Genomic DNA, 19,816 nt, shown 5'->3' with positions numbered 1-19,816 from the left:
CCCTGGAGGAAAAGTGAACCTGAAAAATTAGTCACACTTTGGTGCAAATTAAAGGTACCTTCCTTCGCAGTGGCATTTGAATTAAAAAGAGAAAGTCGGGGGCTCCTGGGTGGCTCAGTGGGTTAAGTGCCTGCCTTAGGCTCAAGTCATGCTCCCAGGGTCCTGGGATGGAGCCCTGGGACAGTGGGCTTCCTGCTCAGTGGGGAGCCTGCTTCTCCCTCTCCCTCTGCCACTATCCCTGCTTGTGCTCTCTCTCTCTCTCTCAAATAAAATCGTTTTAGAAAGAGAGAAAGATACCTAGGAAGATGAACCAGTGGGAGTAAAACGTTTAATGGTGGAACTGCAAACAAATTGTATAATTTGCAGGAAAGGGGCAGGCAGGGTTCGTCTGAGGGTCTGAAGTCAGTCCTCAGCTGCAGATGAGTCATGTGGGAGTGGAGAGATGGGAAGTGCACACGGATGGCTCTAGAATTAGATTGTTGCCATCCTCTCCACTGGGAGCCTAAACCTACTGAACACCTTCCACAGCTCACTCATCTGGTTACCCCGCTAGTCCGCAGCCAGAACTGTGGGCGTGGCACCCAGAACTTACCCAAGTTCGCTGTGAGTATCTCTGGAAAAGAAACGAAGAAAAAAGGAAAAATCTCAGTTGATGAACACTGAGGCCTCACTTCCTCCGAAGTGCACAGACTGGGCCCTCGTGCGCTCTGGGGAACCTGGACGGACCGCATGCATTGGTGCTTACCGAGAGCGCTCGGTGGCAGGGGAAGCGGCAAAGCAAATCAGCACACGGAGTTTCTGTCCCGCTTCCAAGCGCCCGGGTCTGAAGCACCCAGCAAAGTTCTCCTCCCCGCACCACTTTCTGCTACTTGGGGAAGCGGGCAAAGAGTGTGCCTTTTTCCCAGCTTACCTTTGTCCTTGTCAGCCTGCTCCTTCAGTTTTTCTGGAAGAACGGAGGAAGGGGACCGTGCGTGACGGTAAGCGCTAGCCTTTCCTCTCCGTGTCCCACCCAGCTCCGCGTTCCCGCAGGAGGTCGCCCCCGAGCTACCCCCACCGCCCGCCTCCAGCGCCTTCCTCCAAGCAAAGCCGGCGCCAGGCGGGAGACCACCTCCCACCTCCCACCTCCCACCTCCCACCTCCCACCCCCAGCTGGCCCTGTACCTTGGGACCTCCGTTGCTTCTGAAAGAAGTACAGCGCCAGAGTCACGAGGAGAGCCAGGAGGAGCGACAGGCCCACCAGAATCCCGAGGAAAGCCCTCTTCCAAGGGGAGTTTCCGGGTAAAAATACGTCTGGAAAATACCTCACAGGGAGTTGCTTCACTTTAGGCGCCACTAAACACTAAGTGATAAGCCTATTCTGGACCCAGCGTCCCGGAAATCATTCCAAGGTGGCAGGCGTTAAGCCTCCTGGGCAGCACCATAGCAATCCGTAAAATGGGCATGAGAGCGGCCTCACTGGGCGCCCTTCCCAGGTAGGAGAGCCTGAGGAATGGTAGGGGACTTGAACTCGCTTAGCAGAAATGGAAAATGCAAACTGAAGGACATGGAAGGAACCCCCACCCTCTCCCCCAGCTTTTGACCATGGCCCTGCCGGCCCTAAACTTCTCTCTATAATTGCCCTATTTCTGAAGAACAGGAGGTCCAAGGTGTTGGTATCCAAAAGCCAGTGAATTATTGCTATCTCCACGGTCAAACCCACAAGTCATTGTTCTTGCAGACATTTGCTTCTACTTCTCATCACCCTTTGGAAGAATTGTTAGCAGAAACCACCCATACCCTAACTGCCAGTTCCCTCTTGTCCTCTCCAGACTCGCTGGGGAGACTTTGCCCTCAGGCAGGCAGTGGCCCAGGCCACCTCTGCCAGGGGCAGTAGGCAAAGAGATACATGCAAGATGGAAAGTAACCCTGTAGAAATACAAATCAAAACCACTTTACACCGGTGAGAATGGCTAAAATTAACAAGACAGGAAGTAACAAATGTGGTGAGGATGTGGAGAAAGGGGAACACTTTTACCCTGGTGGAAATGCAAGCTGGTGCAGCTACTCTGGAAAATAGTATGGCAGCTCCTCAAGAAGTTAAAAATAGAGCTACCCTATGACCCAGCAATTGCACTACTGGGTATTTACCTCAAAGATACAGATGCAGTGAAACCCCAGGACACCTGCACCCCAATGTTTATAGCAGCAATGACAACAATAGCCAAACTGTGGAAGGAGCCTCGATGTCCTTCAACAGATGAATGGATAAAGAAGATATGATCTATATGTACAATGGATATATACAATGGAATATTATTCAGCCATCGGAAAGGACGAATACCCACCATTTGCTTCGATGTGGATAGAACTGGAGAGTATTATGCTAAGTTTTGAAATAAGTCCATCAGAGAAAGACAATTATCATATGGTTTCACTCATATGTGGAATATAAGAAATAGTGAAAGGGACCATAAAGGAAAGGAGGGAAACTGAGTAGGGGAAAAATTAGAGAGGAAAACCATGAGAGACCTGGGACTCTGGGAAACAAACACAGGGTTTTGGAAGGGTGGGGAATGGGTAGCTGGGTGCCGGTCATTAAGGAGGGTACATGATGTGAGGAGCACTGGATGTTATACTATATGTTGGCAAATTGAATTTAAATTAAAAAAATAAAATAAGTTATAAAAAAAGAGACAGTAACCCTTTAGAAAATCTTGTGGAAATTTAACAATAATTTGGTGTCTGTTGGAGATAATTATTTAAAAAATAATTTTTATCTCAGCTTTATCTTGGTGGTCTTTTTAGAAATACATTTTTCTTCTTTAACTGCAGTAAAATATTTGACAAAATTCACCATCTTAACCATTTTTAAAGGTACAATTCAGTGGCATTAAGTTGCTTTCACATTGTTGTGGATTATCATCACCATCCATATCCAGAACTCTTTTGGTCTTCCCAAACTGAAATGAACACTAACTCCTCATTTCCTGCCCACCCCCTCCACTCTCTGGCAACTGGCAACTTCCAGTCTACTTTCCATCTTCATGAATTTGAATACTCTAGGTACCTCCCTGTAAGTGAATCAAACAATATTTGCCCTTTGGTGTATGGCTAATTTCACTTAGCTTTATATGTTTTTGTGCTTTTCAAATTAGTTTTTCTGGTAGTGCATTTTTATTGTCTTGTACAAAAAGTATTGGGCCACAGGGCCAATGTCCCTCACTACACATGATTTGCAAAGCTCAGACCTATAAGTCAAGTACATGAGAAAATGCTCCACATCACTTGCCATCAGGGAAATACAAGTCAAAACCACAATGATATACCACCTCACACCAGTGAGAATGGTGAAAATTAACAATACAAGAAACAACAAATGTTGGAGAGGATGTGGAGAAAGGGGAACCTTCTTGCACTGTTGGTGGGAATGAAAACTGATGCAGCCACTTTGGAAAACTGCGTGGAGATTCCTCAAGAAGTTTACAACAGAGCTTCCCTATAAACCAGTAATTGCACTGCTGGGGATTTACCCCAAAGATACAGATGTAGTGAAATGCCGGGACACCTGCACCCCAATGTTTATAGCAGCAATGTCCACAATAGCCAAGCTGTGGAAGGAGCCTCGGAATCCATCGAAAAATGAATAGATAAAGAAGATGTGGTTTATATATACAATGGAATATTATTCAGCCATCAGAAAGGACGAATACCCACCATTTGCTTCAACGTGGATGGAACTGGAGGGTATTATGCTGAGTGAAATAAGTTAATTGGAGAAGGACAATAATCATATAGCTTCACTCATAGGAGGGATATAAAAAATAGTGAAAGGGATTATAGGGGAAAGGAGGGAAAATGAGTGGGAAAAATCAGAGAGGGTGACAAAGCATGAGAGACTCCTAACTCTGGGAAACGAACAAAGGGTAGTGGAAAGGGAGGTAGGCGGGCAGATGGGGTGACTGGGTGACGGGCGCTGAAGAGGGCACTTGATGGGATGAGCACTATATGTTGGCAAATCAAACTGCAATAAAAATAAATAAATAAATAAAAGTAAGGAAAAGAAAACATTTCACATATGTCCTTTTTTTGTAAGTTTCCTTATAGATTATTTTTGCTGCATTCCCCCCTATCTTTGTACTGTGACTTTTGGTCTCTTCTTTCCATGTAAAGACCCTTTTAATATTTCTTGCAAGGCCAGTTTAATGGTCATGAACTCCTCTAGTTTTTGTTTGCCTGGGAAACTCCTTATCTCTCCTATTCTGAATGTAGCTTTGCTAGATAGTGTATTCTTTCCTGAAGATTTTTCCCATTCAGCACTTTGAATATATCATGTCATTCCATTCTGGCTTATAAAGTTTCTGTTGAAAAATCTCTTGCTAACCTAATGGCTCCTTTGTAAGTTACTGACTACTTTTATCTTGTTGCCTTAAAGATTTTTTTCTTTATCACTATATTTTGGAATTTAATTACAGTATTTTGGGGATCTCTGGGTGGCTCAGCGGTTTACCGCCTGCCTTTGGCCCAGGGCGCGATCCCACGTCGGGCTCCCAGCATGGAGCCTGCTTCTACCTCCTCCTGTGTCTCTGCCTCTCCCTCTCTCTCTTTCTCGGTCTATCATGAGTAAATAAATTTAAAAAAATAATTACAGTATTTCTTAATGTGGGTCTCCTTTTGTTGATTTTGATGGAGTCCTCTGTACCTCCTGGGTCTGGATATCTGTTTATTTTCCCAGCTTAGGGACGTTTTCAGGAATTATTTCTTCAAATAAATTTTGTGCCACCTTTTTTCTCTCTCTTCTTCTGAGACTCCTATAATATGAAGTTACTAAGTTTGATGGAGTCATTGAGTTCCGTAAGTCTATTCTCATTTTTTTCCATTTTTTTTCTCATTCTTTTTTCTTCTCTTGTGTTCACCTTGTTGCTTTCCATTACTCTATGTTCTAGGTCACTACTTCATTCCTCTGCTCCTTCATGCTTGCTGTTTTCATCAAGCATGTTTTGGTTTCATTTATTGTGCCCTCTGCTATGTTTTTCCTTATCTCTGTGTTAAGTGCTTCATTCATGTCCTCCAGTCTTTTCTGAAGTCCAGTAAGTACCCTTATGATCATTGCTTTAAATTCTGTATCATGCATGTTACTTTTATCTGTTTCACTTAGATCTCTTCCCTGGCCTTATCTCATTCTTTCATTGTGATAAATTTCTGTCTCTTCATTTTATCTCCCTCTTTGTGTCTATTTCTGTCTGTTAAGAAAGTTTTCTGCTATTGAAAATAGTGCTTTGTGAAGAGTAGGTCCTAGAGTGCCCTGCAATAGAGTGTCCCCCATTTCCCAGGAACTGGCACTTCAGGGAAACATACTACGTGCTTCACTTATGTCTTGCTGTTGTGTTTGAATCACTATCTTTTCAATGTAGTTCTCTACCCTCACTCTCTTCCTGTTGTGGTTGTGCTTGCTCTCTGTGATGTTAGTGGAACCCAGGCATGCTAGTTCTGAGCGGATGTACCCACTGGGGAACATGGGAGTGGTGGTGGTATTAGCAATATTTGCATTGGGCCACTAGTCCAATGCCAGATCCCCTAAAGCACTATGGTGGCTGGGGGCTCTTGCCAGACTGGTTGGGAGTATAAGGCTGGTGACAATGCTCAATGATGGCTGGGTGCAGCTGGGCCTGGCATGTGATGATGGCTGGTGATGCATGGCTGGGCACTGCACTGCAGCCTGGCATGGTGTCTTGTGGCAGTTATGCATCTGTTGGCTGGGCAGGGTGCATGTTCAGCTTTAACAAAATTTGCCCTGAGCTCTGGGTTGAGACTGTGTGTCTGTGCAGTCTTACTCCAGCACCTGTCTCTGTGTTTATGCTGGGATTGGGGGTGGGAAATAGTGCCTGCCAGCTCCCTTATTTTTAGAGAAGTCCCCCAACACCCTCTGAAATCAGTATAAATAGATATGACTCCCATTTACCCCAGCTTTGTTAAACTGCCTTTTCTTTCTTTTATTAATAATAAATTTATTTTTTATTGGTGTTCAATTTGGAAACATACAGAATAACACCCAGTGCTCATCCCGTCAAGTGCCCCCCTCAGTGCCTTTTCTATGTTGCCTCTCTGTGCAGGCTACTGTCTCTTTAAAGGCAGCGACCCACCTGTCACTTGCACTGCCAACTTACCCAGTGCTGAGTCAGCTGACTTTTAAAGCTCTAGGCTCCAGGGGCACCTGGGTGCCTCAGTGGTTGAGCATCTACCTTTGGCTCAGGACATGATCCTGGAGTCCTGGGATCGAGTCCCTCATTGGGCTTCCTGTGAGGAGCTTGCTTCTCTCTCCGCCTGTGTCTCTGCCTCTTTCTCTGTGTCTCTCATGAATAAATAAATAAAATCTTTTTAAAAATAAAAGATAAAAAAATAAAGCTCCAGGCTCCAAATCCTATTATTTTTACAAACTCACAGAATGCACTCTATTTAGTTTTTAATGACAAACATTATGGGAAATAGTCTTCCCGGTGGAAACTCCTTGGTGTGAGGGCCCATTTTTCTGCCTTCTCCATGTATGCATCGTCCCACTGCCTTTCTGGATGTGGATGATATCTAGCTGTGAACATGGGACAAGGTGAGCTTAGGATCTTCCTACTTCACCATTTCCTCAAGCTCCTTATGTTTTTTCTTTTTCTTTTTTAAAGATTTTTATTTACTTATTCATGAGAGAGAGGGAGAGAAAGGCAGAGACATAGGCAGAGAGAGAAGCAGGCTCCATGCAGGGAGCCTGATGTGGGACTCAATCCTGGGCGCTTAACCACTGAGCCACCCAGGCATCCCTGTTTTTTTTCTTTTTAATAACATTCTCTTATCTCTAGTTTACCTGATTGTAAGAATACAGCATGTAATACATATAACATACACAATCTGTGTTAAGCTTCTACTTATATTAACAGTCAACGTATATTATTTATTAGTAGTTAAATTTTGGGGAGTCAAAAGTTATATGTGGATTTTCAAACATGCAGGGCTGAGGTTGGTCAGCACTCTTAACCCCCTGAATTGTTCAAAGGTCAATTGTAATAAAGTTATTGATTTTTACCAATGTGAAGTATGGCCCATAGGTTAGGTTTTTCCTCAAGACTTAAAACAACTGGTTTTAAATCATTAAACCCTCAAAATAAGACTTTGGTCCTAGATAATGGCCTCACCCTTCAATTCACTGCCTATCTTCTTCCCTAACCTACTACTTTTAAATCTACACGCGCACCGCACAACACCTTAGCACCGTTCCCTGCTTCGTTTTTCTGTACAGCAACTAATGTCTTCTAACCTTATAATTCACTCTTTTGTTTGTATTTTCACCACAGGAATGTGAACCTTAAGGCAAGAGTTTGGGGCACATTGTAGATATTTACACCTATCATTTGAGGGATGAAATTAGGAGCATATGAGCTCTCATTATGATCTCTAATGAGTAGTTCCTGGGTTTTAGGGCAAAACCTTTGGTGCATAATGATGATTCCCTGGGGCTTCCCCAGCATACTGTTTGGGTGAGAGGTAAGCTGTTGTACTCTTAGTAGGTTCCTGATATCCAAAGGGCTGACTTTTCAAGTATCAAGGTCAGTCCACCCCAGAGACAACCGGGCCCCAGTACCATTGTGCTCCTTTAGATGGCCTTTGGAACAATGCACATGGAGCACATGGTGAGCAGGAAAATTAGAGTTAGTCAGTATCCACTAACCTGCTATCTGGATGGTGAACTCTTTCTTTTGGATCAGGAAGGAGTTCTGGATGGAGCAAGACACATTGTTGTGGGCATCCCCTTGGACAACCACGGACGTTTCCAGATTGAACAGGCTCTGGGCATCCTGGACAATGGCTTCCATCTCTGGAGACAGGCACTGTCCTTTATGATCTTTCCACTGTGCCTGGGGTTTTGGGTACCAGCCACTGGAGCTGCACCTCAGCTGAATGCCTCCCTCCTTGAAGCCCTCAAGGGAGATGTGAGGGTCTGAGCCAAGCCCTGAGAGAGGCAGGAAGAGTGGGAAAGATCAGGCTCCCTCCCAGAAGTTGTACAGGAAGTTAATGCCACTGTGCAATGTCTGCAGTCATTATAAGGTATCACAAACTGTGACTGCTTTTAACACCCATGTGGGTTCACAGCCCTCAACTGTGGACTATAAATGGCAGTCTAAATTGGTGGTGGCATGTGGGACATGTGGACAGCAGTACCCCAAGGGACATTTGGAAATACTGTGGGGGGCCATTTGGCCAGAAGGGCTACTGGCATTTAGTCATATTATGCAAGAGACAGTCCCCTGAAGTAAAGAAAAATCCCACTCCAAATTTTCATAGATTGTCCTCTGTCTCTCATGAATCCCACCATAGTTTAGGTGCCTGTATCATACACACTCCTGCATCTTCCCATCCTGTGGAGCTAACCTCACATTTTGAATATGCAAAACATTGATATGTTTAAACAGCCATAATGTAACCTTTGTCCATCCAATGCTCCCTCCTCTCCCTTAAGTAACCAATTTCATTAGTTCCTAGTGTATCCCTTCCTGTGTTCTTTTTGTGCAATGTTTCTTCTTTCTTACACAAAAGGTTACATACTATACAACCTCTTTTGTATCTTGCTTTTATCTCTTACCAATATCCTAGAAATCACTCTACATCACTTCCTAGAGCTCCTCTTCATTTTTTTCAGGTTCATAGAGTGGATCAGTCCATTGTGTGATGGACCATACTCAACACTTTTGCTTAGATAAAGCACTGTTGTATAATTACAAATGATGCTGTGATGATTAAACTTATATGTACACTTTTTTCATATTGGAGCTATAGGAGGCTTATCTTCAGGTAAACTCCTAGAAGTGGGGTTGCAGTTCAAAGAGCAGATGTACAGGCAGTGCTGTTAGCTGCTGCCAAATTCCCATGCACTGGAGTTTTGCTTTGAGCTCCAGGGTACAGATTTCTTCTTCCCCACGGCTCTACCAAGTGTGTATGCTCAACCTGTTGAATTTTTGCCAGTCTCAGAGGTAAAAAAAAATCCATCTCAGTGTAGCTTTAATTTGCTTTTCTTTCATGATGGGTAAGGATGATCATCTATTTGTATGTTTAAGGGTCATTTGTGTATCTTTTTTTGAACATTTATTTTGTTCATTTTGTAACAAATTTTCCTTTTTAAATTAAAAAAAAATTAGATGTGTTTTCCCTTTCTCTGTCTACTATTGAGCAAAGCAGCTGTGTCCAAACGGGCACTTTTCTCTATCACTTTCGCCAAGTCACATACCTGCTACCTCTAGCTCCCAGATCGCTTCCCTGGAGAAGTTGGTGGAGAGGAAACGGCATCCATACAGGCCCTCATCAGCAGGAATGATACCATGGAGCTTTAGGTTTACCATACCATCCATGATAAAATCCTTGATGAGTTTGGTCCTGTTCTGGAACTGCACCATCTGCTGGCTGTGGAGCTCCTGCCCACCACGGTACAGGTGCACCACATCAGAGGTCTGACTCCGGAACCAGCGGATCTCCATATCCTCGGCATCCAAGTATGGTGACAAGTAGCATGAGAACTCCACCTCTTCCCCTACAAGTGCCAGGATGGGTTCCCCAGGGCCTATGACCTTGACCTCCTCTAGGATGAGAAACCAGAATGACAGCCAACATCAGCTCTCTTCAAAAGTAAGTTTTTATAACATATCTTTACAGCTCAGGAATCTACAGTAAACCATTCAAATGATGAAAGACACTTTACAGGACAACTGGCTCAAGTAGTTGTCATGAATATGCCAGATTAAAATATACACAAAGGATATTACAACCAGATACAATGTGTGGTGCTGGACTAGTAATTAGTTTGAACCAACCAGCTGCAAATGTCCTTTTGGAGACAGTTATGTAAATATAGCCAGGACATTAAATGAAAAGGAGTCTTTGACCAAAAAAACCAAGTTAAAAAATATGTATACTATTGTTCTCTTATTTGATTAAAAAATGACATATTTGCATGAAAACATATGTAGGAAAAAAGGTCCAAAATGAGATGTACCAAATGGTTGATGGAATGCATGATGGGAATAAATATTTTCTTGTTTTTTCCTTGTCTGATTTTCTAATTTTTTTATAATGCACATGTATAGCTTCTGTAATAATAAAGGGTATTAATATAATCTGTGGGGGCTCCTTGCTTCATGTGTTTTCCTATCTGAAGGCCAAATCTTTTTTTTTTTTTTTTTTTTTTTTTTTTTTTTTTTTGCAATTTTTTTTTATTGGTGTTCAATTTACTAACATACAGAATAACACCCAGTGCCCGTCACCCATTCACTCCCACCCCCCGCCCTTCTCCCCTTCTACCACCCCTAGTTCGTTTCCCAGAGTTAGCAGTCTTTACGTTCTGTCTCCCTTTCTGATATTTCCCACACATTTCTTCTCCCTTCCCTTATTTTCCCTTTCACTATTATTTATATTCCCCAAATGAATGAGAACATATAATGTTTGTCTGAAGGCCAAATCTTATCTTCAAGATTTTGATTAAAATTTTCTATTTGATAATCCTCTTAAATGGTGCCTCTTAAAACATGGCTCCATGGCTCCTCTACTCCCTGTTTTCTTCAATTCCCATGAGTTACTATTCCTGTTGCAGTCCCTTTGCATGTGTTGTTTATTCATGCCATTCAAGTTGCCCTCACTTTTCTTTATGGCTTCGTCTTTTCTTGTACCTCCTTTTCTTCCTTTGAAGCTCAACTAAAACCTATTCCCAAAGCTCCCTCTTCATGGATCCCTCCTATACTTCACTTTGCTTATAGAACATAGTGGTTCTTTTGTTTTTGTTCACTCCATTTGAGATACCTTATTGCCCACTGGGTATAGCCCCAATACCCTCCTTACTAGCTGTTTTCAGGTTGTCTCAAGCTGCTTCTTCCCTTATACTTGATGCCTGGCCCTCTTCCTGGGGTATGGCCTGCCTCAGTTTACCCTCCATCTGTCATCTTGGAAATTAAATATCCTTCAGGGGCCTACTCAAGCAGTACCTCCTCTCTAGGGTTCTTCTTGGCTTTTTGGAAAAAAAATAAATTTCTCTCTTAGTTGCAATCACACATCTCTGGTTAATGTTTATCTTGCAGTCATACAGCTGAAAAGCTTTTATGTCATTTCTGTCCCCCTCTCTTGACCTTTTTGAGGACCTGGAATGTACCTGGTCATTTTGGTTTCCCTAGTTTCCAGCACAGGGAATCAGAGAATTGCATTTGCCTAATTAGTTTATACTCTCTGTTGGTTGCTTCTTTCATGAGAGAAGTTAAGCCTGAGATCCTTCCTGCCCTTCAGAAGCTGCAGCTTATATGTGGGAGTGGAGCACCTGACATAGCCTGGTAGACCGTGGATCTCAGCTTGGGAGCACCTGGGAGGCAGGTGGGCAGAAGCTGAGGTGCTCATGGCCTGGCTGGCTAGGCCACAGGTTTGACATACTACCTGAGTTCAGCTCTACAGGCTGGAGGAGAAGAGTCAGATGGGTGAGGAAAAAGACACCACTGAGCATAGGAACTTGCTGGGAGAGGTCCAGGAAGACTGGGAAATACATCATTTCTTCTCAGTGGTGGAGGCCACCTAGAAAGGAACAGAGAGATGCTGGAGTGGATGCAGGAGAGCTGGAACACAGCCCAGCAGGCCCAATGTCTGTGCTGCTTCAATTTTTTAAAATAATAGTTCTTACCAATCCCAGGGCTTGGCTTCTTTTAAACTATAGCCAGATGTGAGAGCTGCATCTAATTTTACCAGGTGTCACTGCTAGTGGTGTGTCTGACCTTGCTTGGACTCATGGAGCTCCAAGGGTACAAGGCCAAAGGGTCCCAGAGGAAGCAACTTCTTAACTTTGCATTGTTTAGAGCCAGGAATAGATCCACAAATTGTGTGTGAGTTCAGCTGAGATTAAGTGACTTTTCCCAAACAAAAGGAAATCTATAAGGACTCTCAGAGGCATTTTTGTTCTCCCTGCTCCACTTCCTTTTGGCCTAGAACATGAAGTTCACAAACAGAGGAACGCACGCAGAGATCTGACCTTTCAGAAGGGGGATGCTTGCCTGGCAGCAGCCTGCCAGCTCCAACCACAGCTGAAACACCTTCCTCTAGGCCTGAAACCTCAGGTGGAGCCTCCAAGAGGTCATCTAGGGTCTGTCCCTCTCCCTGCAAGACTGTTTCTTCTAGGCCACATTAACAGAGTTGTCCCATCTAGCTATATCCCCATTTGTGGTCCATTTGACCCAGCCCTGGCACAGGCAAGGACCGTCCCCTTTCAATCCTGAAACCCCCTTGGGACCTGTGGTGACATCTCACAGACTGATAGCCAGTGAGCATGGGCAGCCCATATGTCTTGGGGTACATTCAAGCCTCTCCACATTTCTCCTCTGTTTGGTACTGGGACTTTAGACAGATTCTATAACTGACTGAACCTTGATTTCTTTGCCCAAGCAATGGAAGAAATTGGTTCCAATTCAGGAGGTCATTAAGCCTTCCTTAGGTTGGCTAGGTGCTCTTTAATCAATAAAAACCAGTACCTTCTGCCTCTGCCTCTACCTTCCAAACATGCTTTCCATCTTCTTTTAGAGACTGCACACTTCCCCTTTCTCTCCATCATAGCACCCACAGGGGGAAGGCAGATTTCTTCAACCCCCAGTCTCCTCTTCTCCCTTCTTCTGCCACCTCACCCTTTTCCTTCATTCTCCTCTTCCTAAAAACATGTTCTTGGTGTCCTGTGGCTGCAAAGTCCTATTCACACAGCAACAGCATCGCCAGGGTGTAGACGAAAGACTTTTTTTTTCAGGTTAATCTATTTTATTCAGTGAAGATGAACAAGCTCTCTATTACCTCAAAAATGTATATAATTCTATTTTTTTAATTTATTTTTTATTGGTGTTCAATTTGCCAACATATAGAATAACACCCAGTGTTCATCCCATCAGTGCCCACCTCAGTGCCGTCACCCAGTCACCCCGACCCCCTGCCCACCTCCCCTTCCACCACCCCTAGTTCATTTCCCAGAGTTAGGAGTCTTTCATGTTCTGTCTCCCTTTCTGATATTTCCCATGACGAAAGACTTTAAAAGTTGCTGGGATGCCCCCAGCTATGGTTTTCTTTTTTAATATTACCCTGGCTATTTGGGGTCTTTTCTGATTCCAGACAAATCTTAAAAACAGATGTGGATGGAACTGGAGGGTATTATGCTGAGTGAAATAAGTCAATCGGAGAAGGACAAACATTATATGGTCTCATTCATTTGGGAAATATAAAAAATAGTGAAAGGGAATAAAGGGGAAAGGAGAAAAAATGAGTGGGAAATATCAGAAAGGGAGACAGAACATGAAAGACTCCTAACTCTGGGAAACGAACTAGGGGTGGTGGAAGGGGAGGTGGGCGGGGGGTGGGGGTGACTGGGTGACGGCACTGAGGTGGGCACTGACAGGATGAGCACTGGGTGTTATTCTAAATGTTGGCAAATTGAACACCAATAAAAAATAAATTTATAAATAAAAAAAAACAGACACATAAATCAATGGAACAGAATAGACAACCCAGAAGTGGGCCCTCAACTCTATGGTCAACTAATATTTGACAAAGCAGGAAAGATTATCCACTGGGAAAAGGACAGTCTCTTCAATAAATTGTTCTGGGAAAATTGGACAGCCATGTGCAGAAGAATGAAACTAGACCATTCTCTTATACCATACACAAAGATCAACTCAAAATGGATGAAGGATCTAAATGTGAGACAAGAATCCATCAAAATCCTAGAGGAGAGCACAGGCAACACCCTTTTTGAACTTGGCCACAGCAACTTCTTGCAAAATACATCTATGAAGGCAAGGAAAACAAAAGCCAAAATGAATTATTGGGACTTCATCAAGAGCAAAAGCTTCTGCAAAAGAAACAGTCAACAAAACTAAAAGACAACCAACAGAATAGGAGAAGATATTTGCAAATGACGTATCATCAAGTTCCAGACTCCGAGAAGACAGTCCAGCCTCTCTTGCCTGATGTCAAGAAACTGGCAGCAAAGGACTCCAGAGCAGGAAGACCACCTGGCTCTGCATTTTTTCTCCTTCTCCCTGTTTCCTTCTCTTCTCTTTTATGTCTCGGTATTTTCTTCTGGACTTTCAAGATAGAGCCCCATGAAGGCAAAAGCCATGATGGTATATCAGCACCAGCTAGTACTTTTCAACACAAGAGGGGCTCAGAGGGCATTTATGAATCCATTTAGATAAGTCAGATTTTGAAGATTTAGTCAAGACTTGTGTTAGATGGTAAGTTGGGTTCTCCTACCACACAGTGACAGAACATTAGACAGGCTCACAGGTGGGGGCAGGTGTGTCTCACAGGAGGAGCACACACCACACTTCCCTGGGCTAAGAGGCTCCTGGGTGACAATCCGTGTATTTCAGACCCTGGAATTACTAGTGGGACCTCAGTTTTCTATTGTGATACAACTATGTGAATTCTATCACTGAGGAGGTTGCAGGGGAAGGAGGTCATGAATACATATACACACAGGCCTACATGTGCTTATGCCCACAGTAATAAAGACTAATATGTGTTGAGCACTTAGTATCTGCCAAGCACTTACTTATACTAGAAGTATTTATTATTATTATTATCATTAACAGGTCCAGATCACAGACAAGGAAACTGAGGCACAGGAAGCTAGGCAATTTGCCCACACATACAGCTAGGAGGTGGTGGAGAGGGGTTTCTCCTAAGCTCTGCACTTGTGCGGATACAGATTCCTCACCAGCTGTGCTGTGTGTCAGAGCTGGATTCACCTCCTGTTTTCCTATCCTCCAGAACATGACTCGAGTTAGGGAACACCTGACCACAGATGACAGCACTCACCCCAAGAGCATCTCACATGCACTGAAGAAGCAGACTGAGTGCTTGGGTCTCAGCCACAAGACCAAACAAGCAAGCATGAGCAACCAGCCTGCAAAAGAATAAAAATCCCAAACTCCTACTGCTGATAAAACAACTTAAAACTGAAGTCTCCCTAAGACCTTACCAACAGCATCTTCTTGGATAGGACGTACATGTGCTGTGTTCCCCTTGCTTCCAATGCACAGGTATTGAAAAGCTTTTAACTTGGAAGGAGACTGATGATTTCCTGAAGTGATTTCAGAGGGGTTGAGTGCTCCTTTGTACCCTATAGGGACCCCTCCTGCCCACCTGCTGCAGAGGTTTTGCTGGGGACAGAGTCTGGACCCACTGGATACTGGGGGGAGATGGAGACCCAGGGAGGAGAAGGACAGCCAGAAAGAGGTCTCAGACTGGAGGTAGCCTTTCCGGGGCGGGGGGGGGGGGCGGGGGACACATATTCTCTATACTCTTCTGGGAGCCTCTGGAATGTCCCTTGAAGATACAGAGCAATAAAGGTCATACACACTGATGATGAGGAAAAGCCGCCACCCTCCACTCAGGGGAATCCTGTTCCTTTACATTTTCTCCTTGGCATCTCTCTAACCCCATTCCACTCTTCTCTTTTCGCAACTCCAATTCTTGAACTACACTCTCTTAATTTGCAGTCCCTGAGCTCTTGGGTATCTCTTTAAAGCTTTTTTTTTTTTTTTTTTTTTTTTTTTTGCTCTTTCCACTTCTGTGACCTTGAGCTGTGTAACAGCAGAGCGTTTGTCCTTCTCCCATTCCTGCTTCCTAAGCTGTACACCTGCAGAGGACTCTCCCACTCTCTCCCCCTCCAGTATCCACTGCAATGTTTTGCCCTCCACAAGCTTTCAGTTAATGCTCACTGGCTTACTCTGGTTTGATTTCTATTGGTCCAGAAGAGGATTTCCACTGTTAGTCTCAAAGGTAGATGAACTGCCCCAAGAAGGAACCTCAGGGAGGCTGGAGGGAAAATGGGGTATGTCAGAATCCTACCTTCTCGGGTGAACCTGCCTGAATGAATATCTCCCCTTAGCCACACTTGAAACAACCCATCCTGCAGCCAGGTTCAGCCTATGAGGTGATGCCAACCCATCTTGTCCTCTCTCCAAAGCCATCATTTTCTGCTTCCCATTCCTGAAAGGTGGAGGTTTAGACAGGTGTTGAGAGTGAGCCACATACCTGGCAGGTAGCAGCAAGGGGTCTGAAGTGGCAGATGGTTCCTGGTGAGCTCAACTCCCTGCAAAGGCAAGGCTGTAGTAAAACGTCTTGGTCCCAGGTATTAAGGTCCCCTGGACATGAGCTGGCAACTGAATTCAGGGAGCCAACTCATCTGTGGCAGAATTATCCACCCCCCCCCCCACCTTAAGACACACACTGCTTGCTCTGCCTTTTGCTATAAAAACCAAAGTGGTCAGAACAAAACAAGGAAGTCTCTGTCACATCCTGTCTCTGTAAGAGAAGTCATGAATTAAATTTCCATGGACAATATATCCCTAAGGTATTAGAAGGAGAGGAAAGGTAGCTGGAAGCTTTGAAGACACTGAATTGCAGAGACTCTGAGCCGGGAGAAAATGCTCCAATTGGCTTCCTGGGATCTTTGGGACCCCAGGGAGAGGATGGCCATCCCCAGCTAGCCCCTCTCTCCTCAGTGTCACAGTGAAAGATGTAGAGACTAGACTGGACTATGCATGAAGGGTTGGTGCCCAACTCCTAACCAGCTATGCCCTTCTCGGCATGGTAAGGGAAGTAAGGAAGATCGCCTTGGAGTATTGCCATAAGTAAAACCTGCAAGAGCTAGTCATATACAACTTGGAAATAGGGTAGGGGCACTGTAGTGGGATTTCTCTAATGGAATGGAGCTCAGCAAAGAAGCAAGCACTACCTCACACCACCACAGTGCCACAGGCCACAGTGCAGCCACCTGGTTGAACCCCAGACTTATATCTCTCCTAGGGGACAGGTCGGAGCTGCGGCACAGTGTAGTTCATTCACATGCAGGACACTCTCAAAGACTCCCAGAATTGCCTGATTTTTCCAAAAAGAGAATGACGTCTGAATTCCCGGGGGGCTCTCAGTGGGAAGGGAAGGATTTCTGTCTGCCCTTGGACAGTAGAGAACCTACTCTATCCAACCCTCTCCATCGTGTCATTTACAGCAACTCTCCTTGGCTTACACTAGCCCTTCCTAGGGGGTTGTCTAAAGGAGCTTGGGAGTGGGGCAGTGAGAGAACCCCCTCTGCAGCACGAGGATCATCCTCAAACACAGCATGGGGCCCAGAGGAGAGGGAGCAAAAAGTCATGCTTAACTAATAAGTGGATGAGTTAATCCTTCCCTGCCCAGGAAAGATGGCAGAAGAAATGTTAGTAAGAGGGGCTTAGCATGAACTTGTGAGTACAGAGGCAGGCTTGGGAAGGCTGGGGAGTCATCTCCTCTCCTGAGTTTGAAAAAACCTGTTTTCCCTAATTTTCATGGAGAACTGTGTGTCATGCCTATCTCCACCTCTCTTCTCAGTGCTTCTCTCTCTATTCCCACCCCTGATCTTTACCAGGCAGCACCTGCAGCCATCATGCTCTTTCATATGGCATTCTACCCATCTCTTCTTTCTGCTAATCCATACTCTTTTCCCAAGATCCTTATTTAAACTGCTTCTTCCAGTGTCTGCATGGGTGAACTCCACCTTTCTTTGTGTACACATCTCTTCTTTCTCATTCTTCAAGTTGCCCCTAGAGTTTGAACTTGTGTACCTAATAGGGGCATACTTGGCAAATGTCTTTGTGTGGTGGTATTTTCATCTACAATTTTGGAATTTAGGGATCAAGTTTCCTTAGCCTTTGGCATTTCTCATACACCAGCAAATTACTGCTTTCAAAGGAGACTAGTCAGTTGCATGGATTGACATACAAAAGAGGAGACAGTTATCACATAGATGCACTTTGCTCTGTACTGTTCACGGTCAGAAAGAACAGATTTGCTAATTTCTCATCACCCACTCTCCCCATCCCTCTCAGCCCAAAGCATGGTCCTCTGAGCTTCCTCATTACATAACTTCCTTTGTTGTTCTCCAACAAGCTCAGACTGAAACTCCTGTGCCTGTTAACTGGCACACACCCACCATTGTACTTTTGTCCCACTAACAGTAAATATTGCACACACACGCATTGAGAAAGTGAAGGAAGTACACTGTCTGCTCTCAGAGCTGCAGGTGCACATCTTTAGCTGGGTCCTGGGGTGAGGTGTGGAGCAACAAGGGCTGCACACACTGCCCAACCAGCAAAGTGTCCAAGGTTAATGGGAATTTCTGGGATGATTTGGAGTGTGCTGCCCAAAGGCATCAGCATTGAGCACTCCCACCTCAGAAGACTTCCTTTGTGGTAGAGCTAGCCAGCACCCTATCATAATATGCAGAACGGTGTAGAACGAGACTTGATTGTAAAGAAGCCCCCAGCTGAATGTAGGCCCTATGAGAACAGTGTTCACATGAGTTCTTTCTATTTGGAGGAGGGAAGTGGATGAACTCCGGTTAGTATACCTTGATTATGCTTTTTGAGAGGGCCAGCTCAAGCTTACAGTTGGACAGAGAGTGAATTATATAAAGAGATTGTAATGAAAAAAAAAAAAAGATTAGGCTGTTCTTAAAGATGGTGCTTCACACCATGGGCACCAAATCTGTGCTTCCTACCCCAGCTCCAAATGGGCTTCATTATGTCATCTACACTATTGCTGAGCCATTCTCGTATTCCTAGAATAAATTCTACTTAGTCATAGTGCAGTACTTTTACAATATTCTCTATTTGCATACTAATATTTAAGATCAGCTTTTCTTTTATATTCATCAGTGAGGTAGGATATAATTTCCTTTCATTTGTCTTTCTCACCACTCCCCACCCCCAGCGTTTTTCTCATTCAGTTTGGAATAAAGATTGTGTGGCTGGGGCACCTGGCTGGCTCAAATGGTGGAGGATTCAACTCTTGACTTCAGTGCCATGTGTTTGAGCCCTATGTCAGGTGTGGACGTTACTTAAAAATAAAATCCTAAAAAAAGTAAAAGGAATGTGTAGCTGTCTTAGAACAAGTACGGAAACTTTCCATCTTCTCTGCTAAGAACTTTTTTTTATGTGCCACAGAACTGTTGTTTAGAATTAACTCAGAGCCATCTGGACATGGGCTTTGGGGACAATAGATGTGTAACTATTGTAAAACTGTATACTGATAGTGTCTATTCAGATACAGAATACACAAACAAATCATATTGGATCTTTTATATTCTCCTGGAAAATTATTCATTTTGCCAGTGTTTTCACATTTATTGGTTTAAACTATGTGTGGTAATCTCATGATGAGTAAACCTCTATACCTATTGTTTCTGATGTTAATGTGTTCCTTTTTAAATTCCTTCTTTCTTTTGAAGTCCTGCTTAAAAGTTTGCTTTATTCACTTTTTGGATAAAAAGCTATTGTTTTCATTGAGCCTATTTCATTATTTCTCTGATAGCTATTTTCATCTTAGATTTTTTCTTTTCTTTCTTTTGGAGGAAGTAATTTTATTATCCTTATTCTGACATTTTGGTTGATATGCCCATGATCTCATTTATTTTGTATCAGAGCTTTCTAATAAGTACACATAAGACAAGTCATTATTCTCTGTGTATCTCTTAGACCACATCCCATATATAGTTTACTCATTGTTGTTTATTATCAAGTAGGCTGTAATTTTAGTTTTGTTTTCCTCTTTTTAAAAAAGAGGAAAATAAAAAAAGGATTTTATTTATTTATTTGAGAGAGAGCAGGAGGAGGGAGAGAAACAAGCAGACTCCTTTCTGAGTGGGGAGCCTGACATAGGGCTTGACCTCAGGACCCTATGATCATGACCTGAGCTGAAACTTAGAGTCGGAGGCTTAATTGACTGAGCCACCCAGGCGCCCCTCTTTTCCTCTTTA

General features: G+C 43.9%; 1 protein-coding gene across 2 annotated transcripts in view; it reads right to left on the bottom strand.

The window, feature by feature from the left end:
• The window catches only part of BTNL9 (butyrophilin like 9), a 43,525-nt gene extending 27,230 nt beyond the window's left edge, over window positions 1-16,295 (bottom strand). Inside the window, exons 1-7 of one of the 2 annotated variants that reach the window (XM_025446698.3) lie at window positions 16,060-16,295; window positions 11,428-11,562; window positions 9,245-9,592; window positions 7,691-7,972; window positions 1,162-1,290; window positions 911-943; window positions 593-613 (exon numbers count right to left, since the gene is read on the bottom strand). In XM_025446698.3, the coding sequence (XP_025302483.3) occupies window positions 593-613; window positions 911-943; window positions 1,162-1,290; window positions 7,691-7,972; window positions 9,245-9,592; window positions 11,428-11,539 (925 nt within the window). In that variant the 5' untranslated portion in view covers window positions 11,540-11,562; window positions 16,060-16,295. The remainder of the gene's footprint in view (window positions 1-592; window positions 614-910; window positions 944-1,161; window positions 1,291-7,690; window positions 7,973-9,244; window positions 9,593-11,427; window positions 11,563-16,059) is intronic. The other variant, XM_049115954.1, reaches the window with a different exon arrangement.
• Between the last annotated feature and the right edge of the window lie 3,521 nt (window positions 16,296-19,816).

Source organism: Canis lupus, chromosome 11, assembly GCF_003254725.2.
Source record: "Canis lupus dingo isolate Sandy chromosome 11, ASM325472v2, whole genome shotgun sequence".
NCBI classification, from domain to species: Eukaryota; Metazoa; Chordata; class Mammalia; order Carnivora; family Canidae; genus Canis; species Canis lupus.
This window is presented reverse-complemented; position numbering and strand designations above follow the sequence as displayed.